A 26,615-nucleotide genomic window follows, 5' to 3' on the forward strand; every position below is an offset into this window, starting at 1 on the left:
GCTAATTGTGTAGGATGTATATTGAACCTCTATTTTGTTCCTTAAGAAACTACTTTTATTTGATTTTGTGAAAACGCACTTTGCTATGTATCCGCTTTATTTTGAACAGTTGCTGATGTAGTCATGGAGACTCATTTAATTGTAAAAACTGCTACAGTTGTCATAAAAAAAAACATTGTTTACATTTCAGTACATACTAACCATGATAATTCATTTGCATTAGAGGATGGAGGTCTGCTGTGACAGTGGTAGAGAATGAAACGTTAGGTACACAGTTACAGGTTCAATAAGTCATATAATATATCCCTTTTAAATGAATGTATTTCAAATATATCTATTTTCATTTTTTGGTTTGACTTTGTTAGCTAAAAGGCCATGGATTTCCATATGTTAAAAGAGGTGGAAAAGGCCTATCCTGAAAGGTTAATTATAATTTGGAGAAAGGCCTTTCAACACTAAACTGTAGGAGGAGGCTGAGGATCAGAAAGACATTTTTAAGGACAACGTCCGTATGAAAATCCTTAAGTTGATGTATTTATTATGTAAATGGTTTAAAGTTATAATACGAATTTAAATATGTGATTGTGAACATTATGCCATAGGTAATGGGGGTCACCTAATAAAGCCTTGGAAACCTGCCAGCCTGGGAATCAAACTTGCAACCTTTGAGTTTTAAGTCTGGCTTTCTAACCATTAGGCCGCAACTCCAATGCACCAAATATTGCATAATAAGTGGACAAGAGTAACGATATGCAATTGCTCAAAAGATTGTTCTGCAGTTAAAATCCGTCACTATTAACATCCTTTAACTGTTGGAAATTGTAAGGTGTGCATATACATCCAGTGATATTTGGAGATGTTTTAATAAACCTAATTGAAACTATACATACAGTATTCGATATAAATACATAAAGCCTTATAATAGTTTAATAATAACATCTTACATTATTTTATTTAAAGACTATTTCATTTGAAAAGGTTAATTAAAAAAGTTAATAATAAAATGCTGAATTGCGATGGGCGAAACTGGAAATGTAATTGTAATATTGCTGTAAAATTATAATATTATACGTAATCTGTGCTTCCACGCACACATGCGCAGACAACCCCTGAAGGGCAGTAACATTGCCTTGAAATGAACTAACCCTGGAACATAACCTGCTCCGGAGCAGGTTATCTTCAGAGAGTGAGTTGCTATGGTAACTTACATACCTTGAAAGTTATCTCCATTTTTGGAACCGACAGTTGAGGTTATCAGCTAACTATAATTTACCCAGGTATGTCACATAACCAGCTTTCTGGAATACCCCCCAGGTGCTTGGAAAAACTTTTAGGTGTTTGCCAAAATATAGAAAATAATACTTTTCATAGGATCTCATATAAATCATTATTAGTGCATTTAGATTTTGCATCTTTAGGTATTTATGCATGTGAACGCGCACGTCCATCGCGCGTCTTCTATTGTAAACAGCGCTGTGCACGTCGCTGCGCTGGAGCCTAGGGGAGAGACGAGACGGTCACAGGCAAGAGGCTCCGATCAAAAGAGGGCTTAATAAAGTTTGGGACTGAATGACGACTGTGACAGAGGTGGGAGGATTTTAAGCGTGTAAGTAAACGCCTCGTTCTTTCTTTTTATAATGAATCAAATGCTTTTCTCTTCATTCACAGACGAGCAAACGCGAGATTTGCTATTAGCTGCGTTGCTAACGTTGGAGCGCACTGGCCTGAATTGGACTTGGCCAGGTAACGTTACCAGTAAAGCGATCAACAAGCTTAAAATCAGTGTATGGCGCAATGCAAACACCTCGTTGTTTTGCCACTTATTCTGACAGTTACATAACCTACATAATAAAAAGATGACATTGACAAACAAGAAAAACATTCTTGTTGGCTTGGCTGTGTATCACGTTGCTTCGAAAATGCGAGAGACATACAGATTCGCTGCATGCACAACAGGCCTGCAGATCGATTTTATTGTTGCACAAAAGCTCAGCAGTTGAACGAGAGCTTTCTTAAAGCTGTGATTTGCCCCCCAAAGTGAAAAGGGGTGTCAAGCAAATTGGTTTGTTAAGCTACCCAAATGCGTAATACATGTGAATTGTGCATGAATAACAACAAACAGTACTCTTGATCATCTATATGTATTCACACATTATTTATTAATGTTGTTTTTTCTAGGTAACACCAGCAAGTGATGACCTTCCTCTCTCCCCTAGTTCTCTCATGCACGCACTCAGACACTGTCCCTTCATTACAAATGTGCCTCTTTTAGATGTCGCATCAGCAAAACCAAGTTCTCTTTACCAAAGTGTGTTAAATACATGTATAATAAACTAAGAATTCTAGGAGAGAGACACAAATAGCTAGTAGGCAAATAACACCTCCTGATTTGACACCAGCATTTTAACATTGCAAAAAGTGTCCCAATTCCAAAAACGGCTAAACGCAACCGTTGGTTATTTTGCACACGCCATGGCCACGGTCACCAAATCCTCTAACCCTGAGATCCCAGATAATCATAAGGAGAGCTGGCTGGCACTGCTTGCTGCAGCTGAGGTTTATAGTCAAAAGTCTGGATGTGATTTGGCTATTCTGACCGCGTACAAGAAGTTCAGATACACTGGGGCTGAAGGTGAAGGAGTGAGGAATCACGAAGGAGGCGGAATTGTGTCACCCGCAAGCAGGAAGTGCGATTATGCATATCACGTTTGGGGTCAAGGGGCACTGGCTGAGTCTTCACGGAGGTACATGGATGACATCGCAGTGCTGCACTCCACCACTGTACTGACGGCACAGAGACATGCACGTTTGAATACAGAAGAGGGAGGAGCCAAACTGGGTGTGGACGTGCCCTCTGGAAGGCTGGTGAGTGGTGATTTTTACTTCAAGTGCCTGTTAGTGTTGTGGAAGTTGAGAACGTGAACTCATGATAACCTCATGATTTATTGTTATTTTATAAAGAGCCTGACTGGTGATGGAGTCGGCAGTGTTAGTCCCAATACAAGAATTTATTCCCAGAGCTACCCGTCAATCTACAGCTCAGCTGCTGCCATTGGTCAGCCTGTAGGGCTTCATGGGAATGGAGAGCATGAAAGAGCGATGGAGGAATGTGAGAAGGCAAGAGACAGAACAGACATTGTGGACTTGGAGGAAGAGGATGAGGAAGAAGAGGATGAAAATGTGGATGAAAGGAGGCATAATTTAAATGAATCGGCTGGTATGTTCATGTGTCATGTCCTGATATAGGGAGATGTTTTGTACTGTTGCAGTGATATCTGAATGTAAGATCAATTTCATCTGCTCTCAGGGGTCTTCTCCATGGATGAGGATTCTCTGTCCCGGGACTGCGAGCCGTTCTTTGAGTCTGATGGAGAGGAGGAGAGCACTGATGGTAAGAGTGAGCACTGAATGGTTGGTGACTATCACTAAGTTCAAAAAAAGATAAAGATAAGTCTAGCAGCAAGATTGGTTAGTGATAACATTTACATGTCTGTCTTTGAATGGCCAATAGTGTTTTGTTTATTATTTCGTCTCTCTAATGATCTAATCTGTTTTGTTGCTGTCAGGGTCACTGAGTGAAGAAGCCCCTCCCCCTCCACGTGGCTTGGCAATGGGTCACTTGGCATCTCGTTCTTCAAACCCCATGGCATTGGCACGTTCCCTGCCTGTGTCTGTACCAGTGTGGGGCTACCGGAGCAACCGTGCCCCGCAGGGTGACCCCCACAGTGGAGAACGGGTCAGTTACACACTGACTACATGAGTCTTCATTCACAAACAGAGCTGTTCCACTCAATTTCATACAGTACATATGTGATGTCTTAAACCCAAATGGGCTCCAAAATCCAGATTGAAAAAAATTCTGGCAGTAAAAACTTCCATATAAATTAAAATGCACCATTTCAATCAGTAGGTTTATACTTTTTGTAATGACTTGTTTGCATTGTCACAAGCTAATGTTAGAATTTGAGTTGAGTCTTAGTGCTTTTAATCTGGGCCCGTATTCTTAAAGCTTCTTAGAATCCTCTCAGAAAGATCTTAATTTAACTTAAAAACTTTTACGTAGGAGTCGTATCTTAAAAGCGATTCAGGACCAATCTGAGAGCAACTTTGAGCAAGGAAAAGACAAAAACTTTTATCTTAATGAGGAGGTGGGGCTGACCCCGTTGCTATGTATGACACAGTCTTTTAAAGACTGTGTCATACAGACACACACTTGGTTGGTTGGCCAAGAAGGAAAAAGATCGCTTTTAAGTATAGGGTCATTAGTTTGATATTGCACGTGTGTAGTTTTTCCTGTTTTACCGTATTCACGCACACACACAAACACGCACGCACTATATATATATATATATTTTACCATGCTGTTAATGTCAACGTATTTGATAGAAAATGAACAGTGACACAATAAGTATCTGTAAGTGCTGTAATTGTTTATGTGATCACTATAGAAGGTTGTGACAGAACCAAATCATCTCTGCTGCATATCTGCATTTCTCCAGTTGCTAAATATGTTGATGTAGTGATTTCTTCTATTTCTGGCGCTATGTCATTTCTGCGCTGTCTTGGAGATGTCTATAGGATCGGTCACAAACATGAACCCTGCACGATCTAATGTGTTGTGTCTTATTAACTCGCTGTCATTCAATTCAATGTCATTTTATTTTATAGCGCTTTTACCATTTGCATTGCATCAAAGCAGCTATACAAGAAAACCAAAACCAAGATAATCAGAAGTTGAACACACACACACAAAAAACAATAACAATAAAAAATCAGATAAACCTTAAAAGTAATATGGAACTTGTCATGCATTGCAACGCATTTCTTCTCACTTTTCGTGTTTCGTCCATTTTCTTTGCTGCTAAAGAAACTCTTAAGCCTCTTAAAAGTCCTCCTCGCAACTCTTAAAATTTTGGACCTTAAGAGCTCTTTTAAGGGATAAGAAATCTTTACTAGGATCTTTTCTGTCATTTTAAGGGGAAACGCCCACATTTCTAAGAATTTTCTTAGAATTTTGTCACTAGGAGCAACTCTTTGCGCTAAGATTTTTCATGAATACGGGCCCTGGAGAATTGCCATATATTAAAGGGAAAGTTCACCCAAAATTGGTTTCAACACAAAAGAAGATATTTTGAGAAATGTCTCTGTGGCGTAGTGTCCATACAATGGAAGTCAATGGGGACCAGTGTTGTTTGGTTACCAACGTTCTTCAAAATATCTATTGTGTTCTGCAGAAGTAAGTCATTCATACAGGTTTAGATTTACATGAAGGTGAGTAAATGAAAGAATTTTCGCTTTTGGGTGAATTATCCTTTCAGCTCACCTTGATGACATAGATATTTGGCCTCTTTTGTAAAAAAATAGTAAGAATGCCTGATATGTATATTGATTTTTATTTCTGTCATCCAGTAGCTGTGTAATCGCACTTACACTCGTGTTCCATTTGATGGAAATGGGCTTTTGTCTTTTAGGTGGGCTGTGCAGATTTAGACCACATAGCGGCCAGTATGAAAGCTCTGCTGGTCCCGGGGGCCACCGATGGAACAGAGATGTTTGGAGCACTGCCGCGACCTCGTCTTAATACGGGAGACTTTTCTCTCAAGCACTGAGAGAAGACAACTGTGTGTATGTAGGATTGAGTGTGTGTCTGCATGAGAATGAGTGGGGGGTGGGTGGGTATTCCAGCCATAAGCTTGTTTGTATGTGAAAGCGAATTGAGTGGAAGTCTATAAGTTTATAAGACACAGTGAAACATGGTTTGATGGATATTTTTAGCAAAAGACGTTGCCAAAACCTAAAACTTCTCTTGACTGTCATAACTATTTGTATTGCATAGAAAATGACAGAACCTTTTAATAGCAAACGTTTATTTTTGCAGCAGGACGAGTGAGCGAAATTGAAAGAAGTCAAGAATTTACTGATGGGTTTAGACCAAACAGTTGTGGCAGACTTTAGTTGTGTAGTGCATTTTATTTTGAGAAACACTAACTGAGCGAATGAACATCACTGCATGCCTAATCACTCCCAGTAATTGTCCTCTGCAGTGTGGAATTTACTGATCGTATGCGAGTTTATTTACACACTGAAACACTTCTATCAACAGAGGTGCATTGTACATTGGCACACAGCATGTACTTGAGATATAGACTACTGAATTCAGGTGAGTTCAGTAGTATATATTCCCTGGCAGGACCGCCAAAGCTGACTAGATGTAAATGCTTACAAATGATGTCACTCTTTCCCTGTGTGCACTCACCTTTATTTCAAATACTCTCCTGAAGATTTTCATAATCAATGCTTTGTAAGAAAGGACAGTGAGAGGATGGATTTTTTTCAGGTTTAGTTTAGTTCTGAAGGTTCTGACAACTTTAAGTTTTGAGATCATAAATGTTTTGAATTTTCGACTGTAAAACTAAGGGATAGTTCTCCCAATAAAATAAATTTCTGTCACTTTCATGTTGTTTCAAATCTGTATGACTATACAGGAACCCAAAAAATGCTTCTACAAACATTGACCCATTTTTCCGTTTAATGAAAGTAAAGAAAGACTCTCAATTTGTATTCCAAAGAAGAATAAGTTGTACGGATTTAAAACGGCATGATAGTTATTTTAATTTTAGGTGAACTGTCTCTGTAAGTGCATCTTTGCATTTTAATGTGCTTGACGTGCAAGGACGCACGATGTTGTGTTGTTGATCAGTGTCATAATTTCTCTGAAACAGACCGATGTGTAAACGTGAGGGTTTACAACACTACAAAAGCGAACTATATGTCCATCTCAAACATTTCACAGCTGTTTGATGTTTAAGTAAATGCGTTTTGAATAAAACAGTTGTTGAATTGTCTCATTTTTGCTTCTAAGTTTCTGAAGTTCTTGCTTCAACAAAAATGTGGAAAGACTATGCCTCGTGCACAGCAGAGGGCAGTGCTAATCCTTCCTGTAATGTTTGTTATGGATGTACTATATCCCCCATACTGTAATTGTTTTTATATAACCATAAATAGTAATCCGATAACACAAATGGTTATTTTTATTAAGTACTTTATGAACAGAGATACTTAAATGTCTGATATATATTTGTCTTATGGAACAATATAAAGTTATTTGGATCCTAAACACAAAACGACTATTCAAATCACTAGTATAAACTACAGAAGCAATTTGGTTGTAACAATGAGATTTAATTCGAAGGTTCACCATACATGACTGTTTTTGTTGTAAAAGTGTTGTTCATATGTTTTTTTGCCAACCCATCTGATTGTAATAAAAGTGAAATTAAAACAAGCTGGCAATAACTTCCATTGGTATTTAAAAATGTTAGAACACAAGAGTTTAGATTTACAGAAGTGTTTCTCATTATGTTGTTGTTAACTGAATTACAGGATACCACTTTGTAGAGTTTTAAAAACAAGCAAAGTATTCTGATGTTCTTTTAAATTAAAATGATGCTTGTATTCACTTTTCCTGTATTTTTGAATCCCTTTCCCTCCCAACAATTCCCCAGCCCTTCATGATTTTACTCTCCTACTGATCCTTCTTCCGAATCCAACAGTAGGATTTCCTGCCCACCCAGAAACCGGGGTAGAGCTTCTCATTGATGGTTGTTTTAAACCGATGGACCAGTCTGACCTGCTTGGAGCCGTTCTCACCATCCTCCACAAGGTAAAACTTGATGATTCCAGCTGGCTGGTCTGCATAGATCCCAATGGTGGGACAGAGGGGAGCTTGGACTTCTATGTTTTCTCCATTGTGCCACACATGGTAGCAGGAGCCAGCCCAGCCCACACCCCATGACAGGTCATTCTCTCCTATGCCACACGGACCATCCTTAGTTTTCCGTCCTGTGCTTTCACATACTGCTCCAAGCACCACCCAGCCCTTGCAGTCCACCTCCCAATACCCACGGTTGCCCAAAACACCCTCCTTACACAGCACCTTCAGAGGAACATAGCAGAAAAATGTTATTTAAGAAAAAATTGCATATTTGTTTGATGCATACAGTACATTAAACATAAGATGTCATGTAGAGAAAAATACGGACACTTATGTACCTGTGGTGAATATTCATATCTCTCAGGTCTGTCCAGAACAGGACACACTTCCTCAGACAGACGTGACACCTTGGCTCCACCTTCAGAGAGCCACAACGTTTTCTGAGCAGTTCTGTCATCCAGAGAGATGTTCATCCAAACTGAGAAAGAGAAAAGTACATGTGCAACAACTGTATAACAAAAACAATTAATAAAACTGGTAGTGTGTGTTTGTACCACGCGTACATTTCATCAGCTCATCTCTAGAATTGGGTTCTGGGATGTCGGGGTCATATGGCGGTGCCTTTTCTGTAATGGAGAGAAGAAAGAGGTCACGCAGTATACTGTAAGCACAAAATCGTGTTTACTTGACAGCACATGTCTAACGGAGGCCGAGGCTTCATGTGACTTCCATTGGGTTATGACCCCCTCACCCATTAACACCATTAAGATAGCTGTGAAGACAGCAGCAGCCCTGCACTCACCTTCAAAATGTCATGGCCATTAACACACATGCAAACCATATTATCAGATTTACATGTTATGTTGATGTAAGTGTATGTGTTCAAGCGGGACATCTGTTCTATTATAAAAATAGTGTATTTTCTATATATGTCAGTGTGTTAATATGTGAAAAAAAGATGCTTTAAGCATCCTGGAATCTGGGAGCGGCCAGAAACCTAACCAATAAGAAACTTTGCATGTAAATCATTTTGTATATGTAACAAAATAGCTAACATTGCTTATAGCAACTTTAAAATACAGTTTTCACTAGTGAATAGACTTGCTCTAGATGTCAGATACCTGCAGGTTTTATATCAGCTTTTGATCCTTTTCTTCCTGTGGAGATGAAAATGTAGAAGCAAGGTCAGTCGAATCAAAGAATTACAACCAGTGCTGGCTTTTATTAACTCCTCGTGTCCTACATTCCATATCATACCTTCTAGTCCCCCTTCTATATCGCTGGTGTGTAATATATCACCATGAGGTATGTCATTCATGTACCCCTGCCGTTGTTAGCACTGATACCCGTGCCTGTCAGGGGTTAGGTTACATCTAAGGAGCATGCTAGGCCTAAACTTACATTTACCACGTACACATCTCAGGCTCCGACAGCAGTTTCCAAGAATACTATTTATTTCTGCTGCGCCTCATCTCAAAAGTGTTAGTGATGTTGGCATGTTTATGCCCAGCACTCTGCTTACAGGTTTAACGCACAGTTTCTATTCACAGTTGGTTTTGTCCAGCACATTCTCAGAATCATGTCTGAGCTCTGTGATATTGTGAATCTCTGTCACGCCACTCCCTCGGATCATAATAATTCTCGGTGACCATGTAAGATGACTGTCAGTTTAATAGTGACAAAAGTGTTCATGTATTGTAGGGCTGGCTGGCAAAAATAAAAATTCTGTCACTGTGACTTTAATCACCCGTATGTCCTTTAAAACCTGTGTATGACGCTTGCTTCTGTGGAACACAAAATAAGATATTTTGAGAAATGTCAATGGAAGTCAATGGGCCCCATTGTTGTTTTGGGTAAAATGTAGGAAAGCAAACAGTTCTGGGGCACCATTCACTACCATTGTAATTGTTCCTACTATGGTAGTCAATGGTGGCCAAGAACTGTTTGGTTACAAGCATTCTTCAAAATATCTTTCTCTGTGTTCATCAGAACAAAGACATGTATACAGATTTGAAACAACTCGAGCGTGAGTAGGCTACTTAATGACAGTGTTTTTACTTTTGTGTGTCCCTTTAAGAACCTCTAATGTAAAAAAAATCTGTAGAAAAAGGGTTCTTTAGATATAATAAAAAAGCATAAATGAAATGGTTCTTCTATTTATATTACTGTAAAGACCCTCTTCTTGACATGTTTTTGAGAGTGCACCATTCCATCACCATTGTGACCTCATATTGGATTGTTTCTGCAATACTGTAAGGCACTAGTCAGAAGAGTCTAATAAAAATATAATGATGTCATTTTGTATTACTTTTAGTGATATCGGATAATACACACACTAAATCATGTGAAGTCATATCTTAAGGGTCATGCTTAAGCAAACCTGGTTTGTGTTTAAAGGGACAGTTCACCTGAAAATGAACATTCTGTCATCATTCATTCACCCTCATGTCATTCCAAACCTGTATGACTTTCTCTTTTGTGCAGAACGCAAAAGAAGATATTTTGATGAACGCTGGTGAACACTGACCCTATTGACTTTTATTGTATAGACACAAAACTACTAAAGCGTTTCTCATACAGTAATACACTCTTTTTTCATTCCACAGCCGAAAAAAAGAATCATGCAGGTTTTAAATTACATGAGGGTGAATAAATGATGACAGAATTACTTTTTGGGTGAACAGCCTGACTAGCTATAGATACTGTTCATACAGTGTGAGGGTGACAGACATCAGTATAATAGGTCTTCGTGACAGAGCACACCCCTAAGTGATAGGGTCAGCTGCACTGCAGTGCATTGAGGACGCGGAGCTCTTACACCTGTTCAAGGCCTCCACCACGGTTTGTGGCCTGGTTGACCATCACTGAGAACAAACTGTATTTATTTTTGTCACCATCATCATCTTTTATCCCAAACTTCAACAAGGTCACAAACCTTTGAGAGCGAACATCTGTGGGTAGCCGTTATCAATGAGGCACTCTATACATGTTATGACAGGCCCATTAGGCCATCAAGTAATTATGAGATACAGCCGAGTACAAATTGAGGTTAATTAAATATGACAGAGAGAATTTGGCTCGTTGTTATGTAATGGACTGAGATCATTAATCCAGTTGCTCATGCTGTGAATCTCAAGGTGTAATCCAAGTGCAAATACGCATTCCATCGAAATAGAGGGATGGGTTGGGCGTACAGGATGGGTTGAAGGGGGTAAAGAGATCAGGGCTGAAGATAAGCATCTGTTGCTGACAGGTCACTCCATCAGTAATAGCCCGTTTCATCCTCTAAGGGCCTTTTCCTTATAGGGGCTGGTATGAAGTGAATCATTCAGAACAAGAGGGAGGTGGCAGTGCATGACAGCCAACATACTACATTTTATATCCATGGTCATGGATAATAATCCAAAATTACACATACAAACATACAAAGTAGGACACTGACTTGATAAATTAGTGTCATAATGTATATTAGTGATATGTTGGGCAGTGGCATATTTTGTTTAATTAAATTGGCATAAACCAAACAATATATTGACTTGAAAGGCAATGTTTTTGTAACATCCACCGATGACAGATTGTCGACAACCGAAAAGATCTAAAAACAATTATAATTAAAATGATTAAAAAAAACATGTTTAAAATGATAAAAATATTTTAAAAAAATAATAAAATTATTTAAAAGTAAAAATAATGTACAAAAAATATGTAAAAAATATATTAAAAAAATCAAATATTATTTGTAAATTTGTAAAATATCAAAAGTATAAAAATATAAAAACAAATATTTGTAAATATATTTCAAAACATAAAAGTATTTAAAAAAATTATAAAATTACAAAAAAGTTCATTATAAGCAATATGAGGTGAGCGTAAAGATGTCTTTTCTTGTGGGATATCGACCCTGGTGTTTTGTGAGAAGAGGATGCCAAAGCATTGTAAAAGACTAATGATAGAGCTCAGTTGTACACGATGGGGAAGACTTGAAGAATGAGATGTATCAGTTAACATTTATGTGAACATTTGTATACATAGCCTCATAATTCATCAGCAAATCTACAATGTTGATTCAATATAAAAATCACAGATTAAGAGTTATTTAATTGGATGCCACTTTCCTAATTTTGGACATTCTGGATTCATCGTAGAATCCCAGAATGTGGCACGATGGGAAATCCATCAATGAAATTTGTAAACGAAACATTAATCATAGTCAGATTTGTTGTTGACATGTTGTTTTGTGCTTGAACAACCTTCAGCGGATTCATACCATTCATACCTGTTGAACTTCAACTTTTTTTTTAGCTTTGGTAGCTATGTTGATGACTTCAGGGTCTTTCCTAGGCTTTGGTGTCTTTGGTTCTCAGTGACAGTGCTGTTTGTGCTGGACAGGTCTGTGGTGCGCTTTGCCAACTCCTTCCATGCACCCTGCCGCAATTGGCACACCGGTACGGTTCTTATTTGATAGTTAGATCGATGTGATATGCATGATGATTTGAGAATGAAGGAGATGGATTTGATTTTGATACCTGCCAAGTGTTGAAAACCCCATGGTGAGTGTCGGCCCTCTGTTGATTGCTTACTTGAAACAGGCCCGACGGAAACTGACATGAACAGACAGATGCACAAATAGAGGGATTCATGTCTGTAAAGGGAAATTTTAGAGGTGTAATCTATCAGAGACAGTCGGGAGAAAGACACTCTATCCCGGCATATGGGAGAAGTTCTCAAGTATTGGTTAGATCAGATCTTTTAGCATTGGAGAGAGCTGGTTTTCCATGCTGACCTAAATTGCTAAGAATTACAAACTCATGGTGTAACATCCACATGCGGTTTCTAGTCTTGCCAGAATAAATACGTACTATAAGTAAAAAAAAAGTGCATGAGGCTCTTATCAAAGAGATTAAACATTAGAAATCAAAGGAAAAGCTTTTTTTATTTTATTTAAATATTGCTTATTTGGTGTAGAAGTTCTTATTGTATGCACTGGCAGGTATGTTGCAAATGCTTTGGAAATACAAATTATAAATTATTTTTTGTAATACCACTTATGAACACTAAACTGAAATTGAACTTGGACTTGAAATTGAAGTTGTGTGTGTATGAGATTGTTGTTGAGTTGACGGATGAGTTAGACACGCTGAAGGCGACGGGTGAAAGTGATACGATACAACTATATTATAATTTTAGAGAACAACATATAAAAAACTGTAAATTAATAATAAATTAATCTGATAATCTGATGCTATAGTGGATCGCTTCACTGTGGCATTATTTTATTTTATGTGTCTGTCAGTTTCATTCTCCAATGCTCTCATTTCATTTAACTATTTACAACACCTCTAATTCATTACATATTTTTGATTATAAAGATTTATGAGTGATTAATGCAATAATGCAATTACTTTCATAATTAATGCAATATACATATACTGTATGTATTAGGGTCGATACAACATTCTGTTCTACTGATGTAGTTCTTCTTGAAATAGAGCGTGGGTGAAAAGACACTTTAAGTCTTCATAAAGCCTAGAGGATATTTGACAACATGCTTATCCTGAAATGTATGCAGGGCCAAAAGAGATTGTACAAGGTCTTGCGTAGTCAACTTTCCTCTTGATTTATAACCGTTTGTTGGTGAAAGATTGAAAAGAGCAGCTGTAAAGAGCTGCTCTGTAAAGACTATTATTATTTTTCTGTGATACCTTAACCTGCACAAGAGCTGGATGACTAATAGTATGAGAGTAATGAACAAGGTGCCCTTTCCTCATGCTGTCCAGCATTAGTCTTTTCTGTTTCCCTCTGATCTCAATTGTCTCTGAGAATTCACAACACATAATAACCTTCAATCAAATCAGCATTGTGGTGACACTTTTAGTTTGGGTACTGTCACCAGAGCTGTAAATACTGTACATCGTGAGCTGGGGGTTGGGGGGGTTGAGATGTCTGGTTGGGTCAGGTGCTTTTGATAGTCTGAATTTAATTATTATTAATGTTTTATTATGTATTAACACAACTGGACGCGCATATTTTTACATTAAGAAACAATTTCATATGTCAATGCGATTCAGTACCATGCACAACGTAAGAAGAGACGACAAATACTTTGTCATGTAGCTTCGATATACCAAAATACACTGCAGAAAAATGATGCATGTGATCAGTAAATCATGGCAAAAAATGTTTTTCATTACCTTAACACATGAAAATGATTGAAACGAGTTCCATTTTTATTAAATTAGCACAGTTTACTGTAAAAGTGTACTTTTAGAATAAAAATTGTCATTTAAAATGTACCATGTCAACTTGTGTGATTATTTTCATGATAATATACTATTATAATATAAATGATTGATCAGGTTATATTTATTATTTTGATAACAATAAAAACAATCTGACATATTATACATATTATTATAGTATATTATCAATTTAAAATATAAATCAGTATCTACTCTTACATTTAAAGCTATTAAGATTCTTATTTTCATTCATTTAAAAATGCTATTTAGAAAAAAAGGTGTACTGGTGAAAATGACAATAAAAACTCCTAAATACAGGTGATGCAATAACAGCGGACCTTACCTGCTTTCTTTACTTCAGGCATGATTCCGTTGGTGCTTGGGGTAATGATGGGCATTGCTGGTATGGATGAGCGTCTTTCGACTCTGAAGCTCTCTCGACTCTCAGTGTCAGTTCCCTCTTATTCACTCTGAGAAAGGGGGGTGTCAAGCACACTGCCTGTAGGGGGGTGTATGTGATGAGCACGTGGCTGAGATGTCATGCGTTTAACATCAAAAGAGTCAATAAAAGTATATACAGTATAGGACTACACGTAGACATATTGCAGAACCACATGCAATATAAATCTGATCTATGTCTGATAACTTTTAAATAATACAATTATTTTGAAGATAAAAAGTAAACATAAAAAAGTGTGATCAAAATCTATAAGAAAACTCACAATAGACATGGCACGTGATTTTAACTAATTTTAATAAAAGCTAAAAGCAGTTAGCAAATGAGTTTAATAAATGCAACACATTATACAAAGAGAAGAAAGTATAGGTTCTCTGACCCCATAGCTCAGCAGAGGGTTTGACATTGGGCTCGCATTACTCTCACATTTAAACTCTCACATTTTTCAGCACATCTTTTATGCTGTGGCAAATGTTACGTATCCACAGCAATTTTGCTTTGAACAGTCAGAACAGTTTGGCCTCCTGCAGGGTCTTGTAGGGAGCCAAAGATTTAAAGTAATCTTATCTCTAAAAACACCTTCACGGTATGGAGCCGTTTGAATTGATTCACTGAAATCAAGTGGTGCTGACACATGGCAGCAGACCATTTGTCATGGCTCCTGGATGCGAAATCTTAGAGACCCTCCAAAAAAGGGCAGCGTGGTCAGAGAAACAGTGAAGCTCTAGAAGGCCTTAAATTATATTATTGCAAATGATCACTCTTTAATTACAGATATAAGGCTTCATCTCAAATCACATCAGGATAGTCAATTCAGTGCTTAATGTTATTATGTCAGTATTCAGTCTGTCCTCATTCCTGATGAATGAAACAGGTGTATCCCTCGTCCCCCCACCTATAATTCTTTTCACACTAATCTGCTTAACACCTCTGTTCTCTCTTTAACATCGTAATAAGAAATAGCATCCCTTCCGTGCAGTCCTCTTGTTTCATTAGCTCCTCTCTCTTTGAAGGCCTGTAAGTAAGGTGGTGGAATTTTGAAAGATGGCAACTGTATGCTATGTTTAGCTAAAGCAGTACATTGTGTGTGTATAGTGAATGTGTTTTAAGATACATCCTAACCAGTCTGAAATAGCATCAACGGAATGACACATTATTTACATGCAAACCTATGTTGAACTGTGTTGAACTGTTTTAGTCTGAGCCGCATAAAACACATGTAACTAGTATTAAAGAAAATATATTACAGCAACAAAAGTAAACAATAGAAAAAAAACTATTTTTGAAGGGATAAGTTCATAAGGATAAGGCTTATTTATTCACCTTCATGTTATTCAAAACCTGTATATCGCTCTTTCTTGTGTAATACAAAAAAGGTATTTTGAAACATGTTTCAGTGATTTTGTGTCCATACAAGTCAACAGGGATAGTGTTAAATATTATCTTTGTTGTTCTGCAGAAGAAAAAAGTCATACAGGTTTGCAATGACATGAAGGCGATATTATGTTAACTTTATAATATCAACAACATTTATAATATCTTTAAATCATATGGTAACACTTTACAATAAGGTTGTATTTGTTCACTAGTTAATGCATAAACTAACAATGAACAATACTACAGAATTTATTAATCTTAGTTCATGTAAATTTCATCATTTACTAATATATTTACTAATGCAATAAAATCAAATGCTGTATTTAATTAATTGTAATTAATAAGGAATATATTAATATTATATTCATAATAATTAATAATTGTATGGACATTAACATAAACAAGGATTCATACATGCTGAAAAACTATATTGCTCATTATTAGTGTATGTTAGTTAATGCATTTACTAAAGTTAACAAATACAATTGTAAAGTGTTACAGTCATATAATATGCACACATGCAAATATCACATGTTTAGAAACATGCATTAAAAACAATAGTTACGTTTTGCAGTGAATCAACCACGACATGGGTGGTCAGACAGTGTCAGAATGTGAGATTTATGACTGAACACTCACAGAGGTCTCTCCGAACAGAGGTTTATGTTTCCTTTTCGTGTGATATTTATGTGTCCTTGTGTCTCATGCCATGTGATTTCATAACAGTTGTTTGTTTTGTGTCCCGAATGTATTACTAATGTTATACTATTACTAATGTCATATAGACCACTTTGCAAGATGTAAACACTGGGCCAGAAGCACTTTCAGTTTTATTTTATTTTTACATCTAACACATAATGAAATCTTAAAGATATTTGTTCAACATTTTAATTTGGTTGTAAATACTCTATTGATTGTATTTTGTTCAAATGTCGTGTAGTGTTAAATACGGAAACAGGAGGTTCCTCTGGACCAACCTCGTTTACGTCTTCCGAAATGATCTATAGAGGAAGTATGAGCTTTACTTTTTTGTGCATGGCAATTTCTTTTTATTGAAAAAGGAAAAACAGACAGAGGGAGAGAGAGAGATTGAGAGAGAGAGAGAGAGAGAGAGAGAGAGAGAGAGAGAGAGAGAGAGAGAGAGAGAGAGAGAGAGAGAGAGAGAGAGAGAGAGAGAGAGAGAGAGGAGAGAGGAGAGAGAGAGAGAGAGAGAGAGAGAGACATCGGAGAGAGAGGTCATGCACTCCTGAGCTGCTGCTGTTTTACTCCAAACAACATTAGTACTGGAATATTTGGATATATTTCTATATACTGCCATCTGGATTATAGCTGCTGACATCATCAACACTTATGTATTCTTTCTTCTGAGAAACTTCATTTATTGGACTGGATTAATTTATTGGAACTAAACTCCCTGGAAATCACACAATCTAAAGGACTCTTCAGCAAAGGATACAACAAACAACATAGGATTCCACAGGTGAAGTACAATTAAACAAAACCTCACTGAATCATTGGATCCTAATGCTGATATAAATATAAGTGTTAATTTAACCAACAAAACTATAGAACCAAATTTACATTTGGACTCTCAACTGTGGAAACCTAAAACAAACACTCAGGGAAAACAACAGCCAACAAAGTCACAAGAACAAGCCTGGTAGTAACACAAACTTGCTCAACAATGATCCAAATTTCTTCTCTGGATGTGTGAACTGCAACTGTGAAAGATTCTAGACCAAACAAAAGGATCAGCTGCCCACGGAAAGGTCAACAGCCTGTGAACGGCCAGTCAAATTACAAATTCACTGTTTGGAAAACCTCACATTCATTTAAATTACAAAGATTGAAGGCAATACAGCTAACCATGGATGGCTGTACTTCATCAAAGGGATGGGACATCAGCAACCTGACCATCACTTTTATATATGCACAATTTAGAATCTTCTAGACTGTAAATCGTATTATATTGTATTGTCATTGTGTTGAATGTCTGTACTAGAAGCTTCCAACACCAAAGAAAATTCCTTGTGTGTGCAAGCACACTTGGCAATAAAGCTCTTCTGATTCTGATTCTGATTCTGATCACTTACCCAGATGACATAACCAGTGAGACTGCAAAGAAGAAATTAAAAACTAAATTGATCAAAGAATCCCCAGAAACACTGAAAGCAGACTTCATGCAAGTAAATGACAGGACAGTAAAAGCAGACCTGCTCTACACAGACCACCCAAATGCCTGGCATTCAGCACTCTGCTCTGCCTACAAAGACTTTAAAATGTGTGGAAACAAAGCCATGAGGCAACTATACCTGGACACCACACCAAAATTCAACATCAGCCTGTACCACAATGGTACTATTATGATTCAGGGCTCAGAAGACAGACTCAAACAATTTGAGAAAGACTTTGCAAGCCTGAAAGTTCTAGCAGAGAAAGAGAAGTCTTCTACCTCCAACAACAGCAACAGATGAAGAAATGACATCACCGACAAGAACACAAAAATCCCACCTCACCCCACACACCCAGATCAACTGTGTCTATTCAACGCATTCAAGAATGCCTCTCACAACTGGAGATGGAAATCACTGAATTTAAAGAAAGCAGACTCCAAGAAGCACACACCCCTCAACAGCTAAGAGAGGAAATAAAGGCCCTTAAAGAGGAAAACGATATCAGAATAGGAGTACTAGACAACTGTAAAAAACCTCTAAAAAGACAACAAGATTCTCACAGAAGAAATGTCTAATTTGAAGAAGGATCTACTGGAAAAAGACACTCATACACAACATTAATGCAAAGCTGGAGACTGGAAACCCACAGAAAGGACTACCCCGCTGGCCTGATTAACAACATTAACCAGAAGATCCCTTCTGCATGCTCCAGCCTCACAGCAGTCAACGTTGCACATCATCCAAGCTTAACAACAGAAGACTTATATGATCATGTGCATTTAAGCCAAGAGAGTGTAAGAATCTTCGCTAAAAACCTAAAAGATTCAGCTCTTGGTAGAAACACACCATCCTCTCTCCCACAGCACCAGAACACAAGATGCAGTAGCCATCACAATCATAATGGTGAAAGGCTATTCAAATCACTCAAACCAACCCTCTCATTTACATTTACTCATTTGGCAGACGCTTTTATCCAAAGCGACTTACAAGTAGGGTGCAGTGGGCAGTTATCATTGCAGAGCAAACGGGGGTAAGGTGCCTTGCTCAAGGGCACTTCAGTCATTTCCTGGTGGCACTGGGAATTGAACCAGTGACCTTCTGGCTACGAGTCCAACTCGCTAACCACTAGGCCACAACTGACCCTCACAGATGCTCATCCACGGGCTCACAGACAGACAAAGAAAAAACCACTACAAAGAACTGTCAGAGGACCAACGACAACACTGTCACACAGCCAGCCCAGCACTGTCCTCAAAACGCACCCATCAGACCCCACAGCACTCCCAGAAACACCAAGCCCAGAAATTGCAACCACTAAAAACTGCAATTTTAATAGACTCAAATGGCAAATTCCTACACCACCAAAAGCTCTTTCCCAAGCATGCTGTTGGCAAATTTTGGTGCCCTACAACCAACAGTGCACTCCAACTGCTCCACCAGTCCAACTTACACAACCCACAGAACATCACCATCCACACAGGAACCAACGATCTCTATAACCAGAGAGAAAGAGTGGCTGACAGTGTCATAAAAATGGCAAAGAAGGCCCGTAGGGAATTCCCACAGGCCAATATCACCATCTCCACATTGCTCCACAGAAAGGACTACCCCGCTGGCCTGATTAACAACATTAACCAGAAGATCCCTTCTGCATGCTCCAGCCTCACAGCAGTCAACGTTGCACATCATCCAAGCCTAACAACAGAAGACTTATATGATCGTGTGCATTTAAGCCAAGAGAGTGTAATAATCTTCGCTAAAAACCTAAAAGATTCAGCTCTTGGTAGAAACACACCATCTTCTCTCCCACAGCACCAGAACACAAGATGCAGTAGCCATCGCAATCATAATCTTACAACTGCAAAAAGTCATCCAATAACAGAGCAAACAACCACACCACAACAAACTGAATCTCAACCTAGTACCTCTCAGCTCAGCATCAGCCAACCTACAAACATGGGCCCTTCCACCCATCAACCAAAGGCTCCTGACAGAACATCACAGCCCATCTCACCATCACAACAGTCCACCTATTCTGAGATGGTGAAAGGCAAACAACACACTGGCTCCACAGACATGACAGAGGTGAAGCATCTCTTACATCTTATCTGCAAAATACTAAGCCATCTGGACTACCAAAACACTTCATTCCACCTCACCATGGCATCATTTACTTTAAACTCTTGGAATATACAGAAGGGAATGTGCTGCTATGCGGAGACTTTAATGCCAGGACAGGCTCAGAATCTGATATTATAGACACTCATGGAAATAATCATATCCTGAAAGCCAACACACATCTCACCCCCACCACCACATCACGGAACAACCCTGACAGGACTGTCAACAACAGCGGTAAGGAGTTAGTGTGTCTCTGTCGAGGTCTGGGTCTGTATATTAGGTCGATACACATACTGCTCAGCTCTTGGTGCTAGTGTTGTTGATTACGGCATCACAGATTTAAATCCGTCCTCTTCACGTGCATTCACATGAGACCACAGTCTACCTTATCAGACCACCGTCAAATAAACGTGTTCCTAAAGAAAATTCAACAACCTCATAGAGCCAACCAAGAGCCCAGCAATCTGATCAAACTGAACCCAACACTTGAATGGTCACCAAAATGTGAATCAGAATTTTTTAGTGCAATTAGCTCAAAATATCTCCAACCAAATTAATAGATTTCAAATAACACAGTTTACGACTAGCAAAGCAACCATAAATACTGCTGTACATCAAATAAATCTTATTTATGATAGGTGTATAATTAAAGGTAACCTACTTTATAAAAACAAGAAAACTAAACTAAAATCTGGTGATGAAATCTGGTTTGACCAAGAATGTAAAATTAAAAGAAAACAGCTCCGACAGCTCTCCAACCTAAAACACAGAGAGCCGCACAAACCAGAAAACTATTGTGCAGACAAAACTATTGTAAAGCACTTAGGGACTACAAAAATACAATCCATTACAAAAAACAACATTACCTTAACCATACTCTCAATGAAATCCAAGACTCTATTAATAATAATCAATTCTGGGAAAAATGGAATAGTCTAAATAAACAACAAAACCAGGATATAGCCATACAAAATGAAGAACTATGGAAAGACTTCTTTAAAAACCTGTTCAGAGAAATCTCCTCAGATAGTCTTACACCTGATCAGAAAACCCTACAAAATCAACTAAACCAGTTAGAATCGATAATCAAAAACAACCAAAATCCTTTAGACGATTAGTTTAAAGAATTAAACGAAGCAGTAAACAAACTAAAACCCAGGAAGGCATGCTGTTTAGACAACATCAGAACAGAAATGTTGAAGCACAGTCCTAAAACTATTTAATCTGATATTACAATCTGGACACTTTCCTAAATCCTGGAATACAAGTTTAATACAGCCACTGTACAAAAGCGGAGATAAATTGGACCCCAATAACTACCGAGGCATTTGTGTGAACAGTAACCTGGGGAAGACTTTCTGTAGTATCCTGAATACTCGAATTCAAGCTTTCCTTACCAAACACAATGTTTTAAGTAAAAGTCAGATCGGATTGCTACCAAACCACCGCACCACCAACCACATCTACACACAGACATTAGTCAATGAGCACGTCCATCATAAAAACAAAGGAAAAATGTATGCATGTTTTGTTGATTTAAAAAAAGCATTTGATTCAATATGGCATGACGGCCTATATTATAAAATTCTACAATCAGGCATAGGAGGAAAAGCTTATGACATCATTAAATCCATGTACACAGAAACAAACGCGGAGTTAAAATTGGTGATAAAAAAACAGAATTTTTCACTCAGGGGAGCGGAGTAAGACAGGCATGCAACTTGAGCACTGCAAAAAATGACTTTCTTACTTAGTCTTTTTTTCTTGTTTTCCAGTAAAAATGTCTAAACATTCTTGAATCAAGATGCATTTTCTTGATGAGCAAAATGACCAAAGAAAAATAAGTCTTGTTTTTAGTCAAAAAATATGAAATTTCAGTGGATTTGTGCTTAAAACAAGCAAAAAAAATCTGCCAATGGGGTAAGAAAAATAATCTTGAATTAAGGTTTACCTTTTTCTTAGTCACTCAATTCAAGATTATTTTTCTTACCCCATTGGCAGATTTTTTTGCTTGTTTTAAGCACAAATCCACTGAAATTTCACTATTTTTTGACCCCATCTGCCAGCTGGCTCTGAAATTTCAGACCGGCACAACAGCACAAACCAAATCAGAATAAACCAAATTATCAAGAAAGTAAAAAGTCATATTTAGATCATTGGGAAAATAAAGTAAAAACCAAATTTAACTAGAATGCTATCGGACCCTAAACAGAAAATACAATCTGGCAGATTATCTCTACACTGTTAGAGATGTAAAACAGAGACGGATCCTGACCAAATACAGACTCAGACTACAGTGATCAGAGAAAGGCAGACACAGACAAACATGGCTTCCAAAGGAAGAACGAGTGTGTGCACACTGTGACACTGGTGAGGTCGAAACAGAGACACACTTTCCCCTTCGTTGTGATCAATTTAAAGAAGTGAGAGAGAAACACTTTCACAAAATGTCAAAGCTCGTGCCAGAGTTTGATAGGTGTTCAGAAACAGAGCAGATGCAGATGTTACTGGGGGAGAAGAGACACACATCAGCTGCTTCCATTCTCATGTTTCTGCCTGAAATCTACATTTGATATTGATATTTTATTTCCATATTTCATTTGTTTACTTACATATACTTTATTTTATATTTCATTCTATTTTACTCTAATGTTAGTACTTATTGTATGTCTTTTGTTATATGTTCAATGCTTTGGCAATATTGTAAGAACACGCAATCATGCCAATAAAGTACTTGAAATTGAAAATTGAAATTGAGAGAGAGAGAGAGAGAGAGCATGAATGCACTGAAAGAGAAAGCTAGGCGTGCGTTTTACGCCATCAAAGGCAGATTCACCCAAACAGATATTCCAGTTCCAGTCTGGTGTCAAATCTTTGATAGTGTGATTATGCCTATAGCTCTATATGGCTGCGAGGTTTGGCGTCCACAGTGTCTGACAGATTACTCCAAATGGGATAAACACCCCATAGAATCCCTGCATGCTGAATTCTGTAAAAACATTTTAAGAGTTCAGAGAAGAACACCAAATAATGCATGCAGGGCTGAATTAGGCAGATACCCCCTGATAATACACATCCAAAATGTTCTCTCAAATTCTGGACACGCCTTATCTCAAGTCCTCCTAACACACTTCAATATGAAGCACTTAAAACCCAAGAGCTGAGACCTAAAGCCAGTCCCTTCTGCCAGCTGGCTCTGAAACTTCACACCGGCACAACCGAACAGAACCAAATCAGAATAAACCAAATGATCAAAGAAAGTAAAAAGTCATATTTAGATCATTGGGAAAAGGAAAGTAAAAACCAAAGTAAACTAGAATGCTATCGGACCCTTTATCTCTACACTGTTGGAGATGTGAAACAGAGAAGGATCCTGACCAAATACAGACTCAGTGATCACAGTCTGGCCGTAGAGAGAGGCAGACACAGACAAACATGGCTTCCAAAGGAAGGACGAGTGTGTGCACAATGCGACAATAAGCGGGTTTCCATCACTCTGGTTTTATTCGCATTTTGAAGTTTCGCATTAGAAACGAGTGATGGAAATGCCAAATTTCGAATTAAAAACCCTTAATTCGCAAAAAGTTTTTACGCTCCCTTGAGGTGGTTTTTCAGTTTTGCGAAAAAGGGTTAATGTGAATAATGGGATATGGAAACGCATTTGCCGAATAAATTCCTCCAAAAAGCCACGTAACTGCACTATGAGACGGCGTAACCTGACTAACCAGAGAACTGATCTTGTAACACAGCATGAGAAATGTTGTTACGGTCATTCTTAAATGCCTGAGCAAAGTCGTCAAAGTATTCTGTAATTGCCTCTTAGAACTGTCACGACTGTTTCCCAAACAGCAGACATCCACAAAAGCACCGCATTTATTGTGTTTCGTAATCGTCTGCTTGCGCAAGTATTATTCTATATGAAAATCATTATATTCAGTGGCTTCTCTTACTTTTCTTAGTGATATTTAGTGGCAGTTTATTAGGAAGTGACGGTTGACTATTTGGATGGAAACCATCCATTATTCGAAAATGTTTTATGCGATATTCCAATTTTGCGCATAAGCTAAATTCGCAACTTTGGATGGACACCCGGCTGGTGAGGTGGAGACTGAGACACACTTTCTCCTTCATTTCTCCTTTCTCCTAGGGAGGGAGGGAGAGAAAGAGAGAGAGAGAGCGGGAGAGAGAGAGAGAGAGAGGGAGGGAGGGAGGGAGGGAGAGAGAGAGAGGGAGAGAGAGAGAGAGAGAGAGAGAGAGAGAGAGAGAGAGAGAGACAGAGAGAGAGAGAGAAAGAGAGAGAGAGGGATGCCATTACCATGCGTGTCTTGGCATTCATCAGCGCTGTGATGAAAGTTCTTCACTGAATAGGATCTATTTGTAGAACAATTCACAAGCTACCTAATACCAACCATTCAATTCAAGGAAATACACTCACATCCATAGTAAGATGTACAAATTCATACTTCTCATTAGTTCATAGTAACACCCCTAAATCTGAAAAACAAATGAGTTAACCACCATTGCTGTGCACTCTGGTACTGTTCATATTTACAAAGGCCTACATAACTTTGGGCAGTATACACAATATACACAAGATATACACATTAGACGTTGGACTTACACATTAAATATGCAGGTGTACACAGTTTCTTTCAATTGAGACTCTTGGCTAAAGCCAAGCCTTACCTTCCGCGTAAGGAGTTTGAATGTGTAATTCATGCTTTTATAACATCAAGGCAAGACTATTGTAACTCTTTATATGTTAGTGTGGATTAGTCATCTCTTCAACGTTTACAGTTAGTCCAAAATGCAGCATCTCGACTTTTGACTGGGACTAAAAAGCATGAGCACGTTACTACAGTACTACAACCCCCAGCAAAACGCGCACCTCCTACCCGTCATGACCTAGCTTTATCATGCCGAAAGTGCCCCCTAGTGATCGGGAGCATTTCCGTTGTGTTGTGACTCGATTCCGTTGTGTTGTGGCTTTATTCCGTTGTGTTGTGACTCGATTCCGTTGTGTTGTGGCTTTATTCCGTTGTGTTGTGACTCGATTCTGTTGTGTTGTGGCTTTATTCCGTTGTGTTGTGACTCGATTCTGTTGTGTTGTGGCTTTATTCCGTTGTGTTGTGACTCGATTCTGTTGTGTTGTGGCTTTATTCCGTTGTGTTGTGACTCGATTCTGTTGTGTTGTGGCTTTATTCCGTTGTGTTGTGACTCGATTCTGTTGTGTTGTGGCTTTATTCCGTTGTGTTGTGACTCGATTCTGTTGTGTTGTGGCTTTATTCCGTTGTGTTGTGACTCGATTCTGTTGTGTTGTGGCTTTATTCCGTTGTGTTGTGACTCGATTCTGTTGTGTTGTGGCTTTATTCCGTTGTGTTGTGACTCGATTCTGTTGTGTTGTGGCTTTATTCCGTTGTGTTGTGACTCGATTCTGTTGTGTTGTGGCTTTATTCCGTTGTGTTGTGACTCGATTCTGTTGTGTTGTGGCTTTATTCCGTTGTGTTGTGACTCGATTCTGTTGTGTTGTGGCTTTATTCCGTTGTGTTGTGACTCGATTCTGTTGTGTTGTGGCTTTATTCCGTTGTGTTGTGACTCGATTCTGTTGTGTTGTGGCTTTATTCCGTTGTGTTGTGACTCGATTCTGTTGTGTTGTGGCTTTATTCCGTTGTGTTGTGACTCGATTCTGTTGTGTTGTGGCTTTATTCCGTTGTGTTGTGACTCGATTCCGTTGTGTTGTGAACTTATATTTGCTTTTTAAATTTCGTTGTCATGTGCACTAGTGGGCCACCGTACTACGTAAATAAAAGTGAACTTGAACATTTGAAGTTTGGTAATGAATGGTTATTGCATTAGGTGCGATGCATGATGCATTATATTCCATGAAACTGTAGTGCATGGTAAAAAGAAGTGTGAGCTTTTGGAGTGTATCAGTTTTAACGTTGAGCAGTAATAGCCTGAGGAAAAAAGCTGTCCTTCAGCTGGTTTGTGCGGGACTGGATGCTCCGGTATCATCTGCCCGAAGGCAGCAAGGAGAGCAGCCTGTGATTCGGGTGGCTGGAATCACTGATGATTCGCCACTAAGCGCAAAGGTGCAAGACCTTCACATGCCAGCAGATCACTTTACATACAACTGACTTTGTGTCTTTCCGGAACGGTCTCTATAACTGTAGTCAGAACCAAATCTGATTAAAAATAATGATTCATTCAAGAATCAGACATAATGCGGAGGAGACCTAGGGTGGATGTCTGGACCTTTTATGGTGCACTAATTTCATGGTGCTATTGAAGGCCTCTTTCGCCGCTCATTGTAATTGCAAGAGCATCCAGTAAAATGCAAACACCTTCTTTTGTGTCATACTGATACTGGCTTAAAATGGCATGAGGCTCAACTGGACAATGAAAACTCAGAGAACATGTGTGGTCTGCACTAAGCCTTGTAAGATTTAGATTTACTGCACGCTGCCAAGGTTACACATGTTCAGAGGCCCACAAGCTGAGAACGACTGTCAGCTGACAACGAGAGAAACCGA

The 26,615-nt window shown here is 38.4% G+C and overlaps 2 protein-coding genes across 2 annotated transcripts; one reads left to right on the plus strand and one right to left on the minus strand.

The window, feature by feature from the left end:
• The first annotated feature begins 1,470 nt into the window (after positions 1–1,470).
• On the plus strand, positions 1,471–6,830 carry akt1s1 (AKT1 substrate 1 (proline-rich)). The gene is made up of 6 exons (XM_057347035.1): positions 1,471–1,606; positions 2,179–2,865; positions 2,962–3,217; positions 3,308–3,391; positions 3,567–3,736; positions 5,472–6,830. Exons 2-6 carry the CDS (start codon positions 2,473–2,475, stop codon positions 5,607–5,609), a joined length of 1,041 nt encoding a protein of 346 aa, XP_057203018.1. The 5' UTR covers positions 1,471–1,606; positions 2,179–2,472; the 3' UTR covers positions 5,610–6,830.
• Positions 6,831–7,002: 172 nt separating this feature from the next.
• On the minus strand, positions 7,003–14,394 carry zgc:195001 (uncharacterized protein LOC567531 homolog). The gene is made up of 5 exons (XM_057347036.1): positions 14,297–14,394; positions 8,836–8,871; positions 8,278–8,340; positions 8,053–8,192; positions 7,003–7,936 (listed from the first exon to the last, which is right to left on the minus strand). Exons 1-5 carry the CDS (start codon positions 14,349–14,351, stop codon positions 7,526–7,528), a joined length of 705 nt encoding a protein of 234 aa, XP_057203019.1. The 5' UTR covers positions 14,352–14,394; the 3' UTR covers positions 7,003–7,525.
• Between the last annotated feature and the right edge of the window lie 12,221 nt (positions 14,395–26,615).

Source organism: Triplophysa rosa, linkage group LG11 (genome assembly GCF_024868665.1).
Source record: "Triplophysa rosa linkage group LG11, Trosa_1v2, whole genome shotgun sequence".
NCBI classification, from domain to species: domain Eukaryota; kingdom Metazoa; phylum Chordata; class Actinopteri; order Cypriniformes; family Nemacheilidae; genus Triplophysa; species Triplophysa rosa.

What these genes read in the sequence shown, in the direction of transcription:
- akt1s1 (XM_057347035.1), top strand. Translation starts at nt 2,473, where the DNA reads ATGGCCACGGTCACCAAATCCTCTAACCCTGAGATCCCAGATAATCAT. An exon ending in AGAGGAGGAGAGCACTGATG is followed by an intron (nt 3,392 to 3,566) that starts GTAAGAGTGAGC and finishes TGTTGCTGTCAG; the next exon opens with GGTCACTGAGTGAAGAAGCC. An exon ending in ACCCCCACAGTGGAGAACGG is followed by an intron (nt 3,737 to 5,471) that starts GTCAGTTACACA and finishes TTTGTCTTTTAG; the next exon opens with GTGGGCTGTGCAGATTTAGA.
- zgc:195001 (XM_057347036.1), bottom strand. Translation starts at nt 14,351, where the DNA reads ATGCCCATCATTACCCCAAGCACCAACGGAATCATGCCTGAAGTAAAG. An exon ending in TAGAGATGAGCTGATGAAAT is followed by an intron (nt 8,193 to 8,277) that starts GTACGCGTGGTA and finishes TCTCTTTCTCAG; the next exon opens with TTTGGATGAACATCTCTCTG. An exon ending in GATATGAATATTCACCACAG is followed by an intron (nt 7,937 to 8,052) that starts GTACATAAGTGT and finishes GTTCCTCTGAAG; the next exon opens with GTGCTGTGTAAGGAGGGTGT.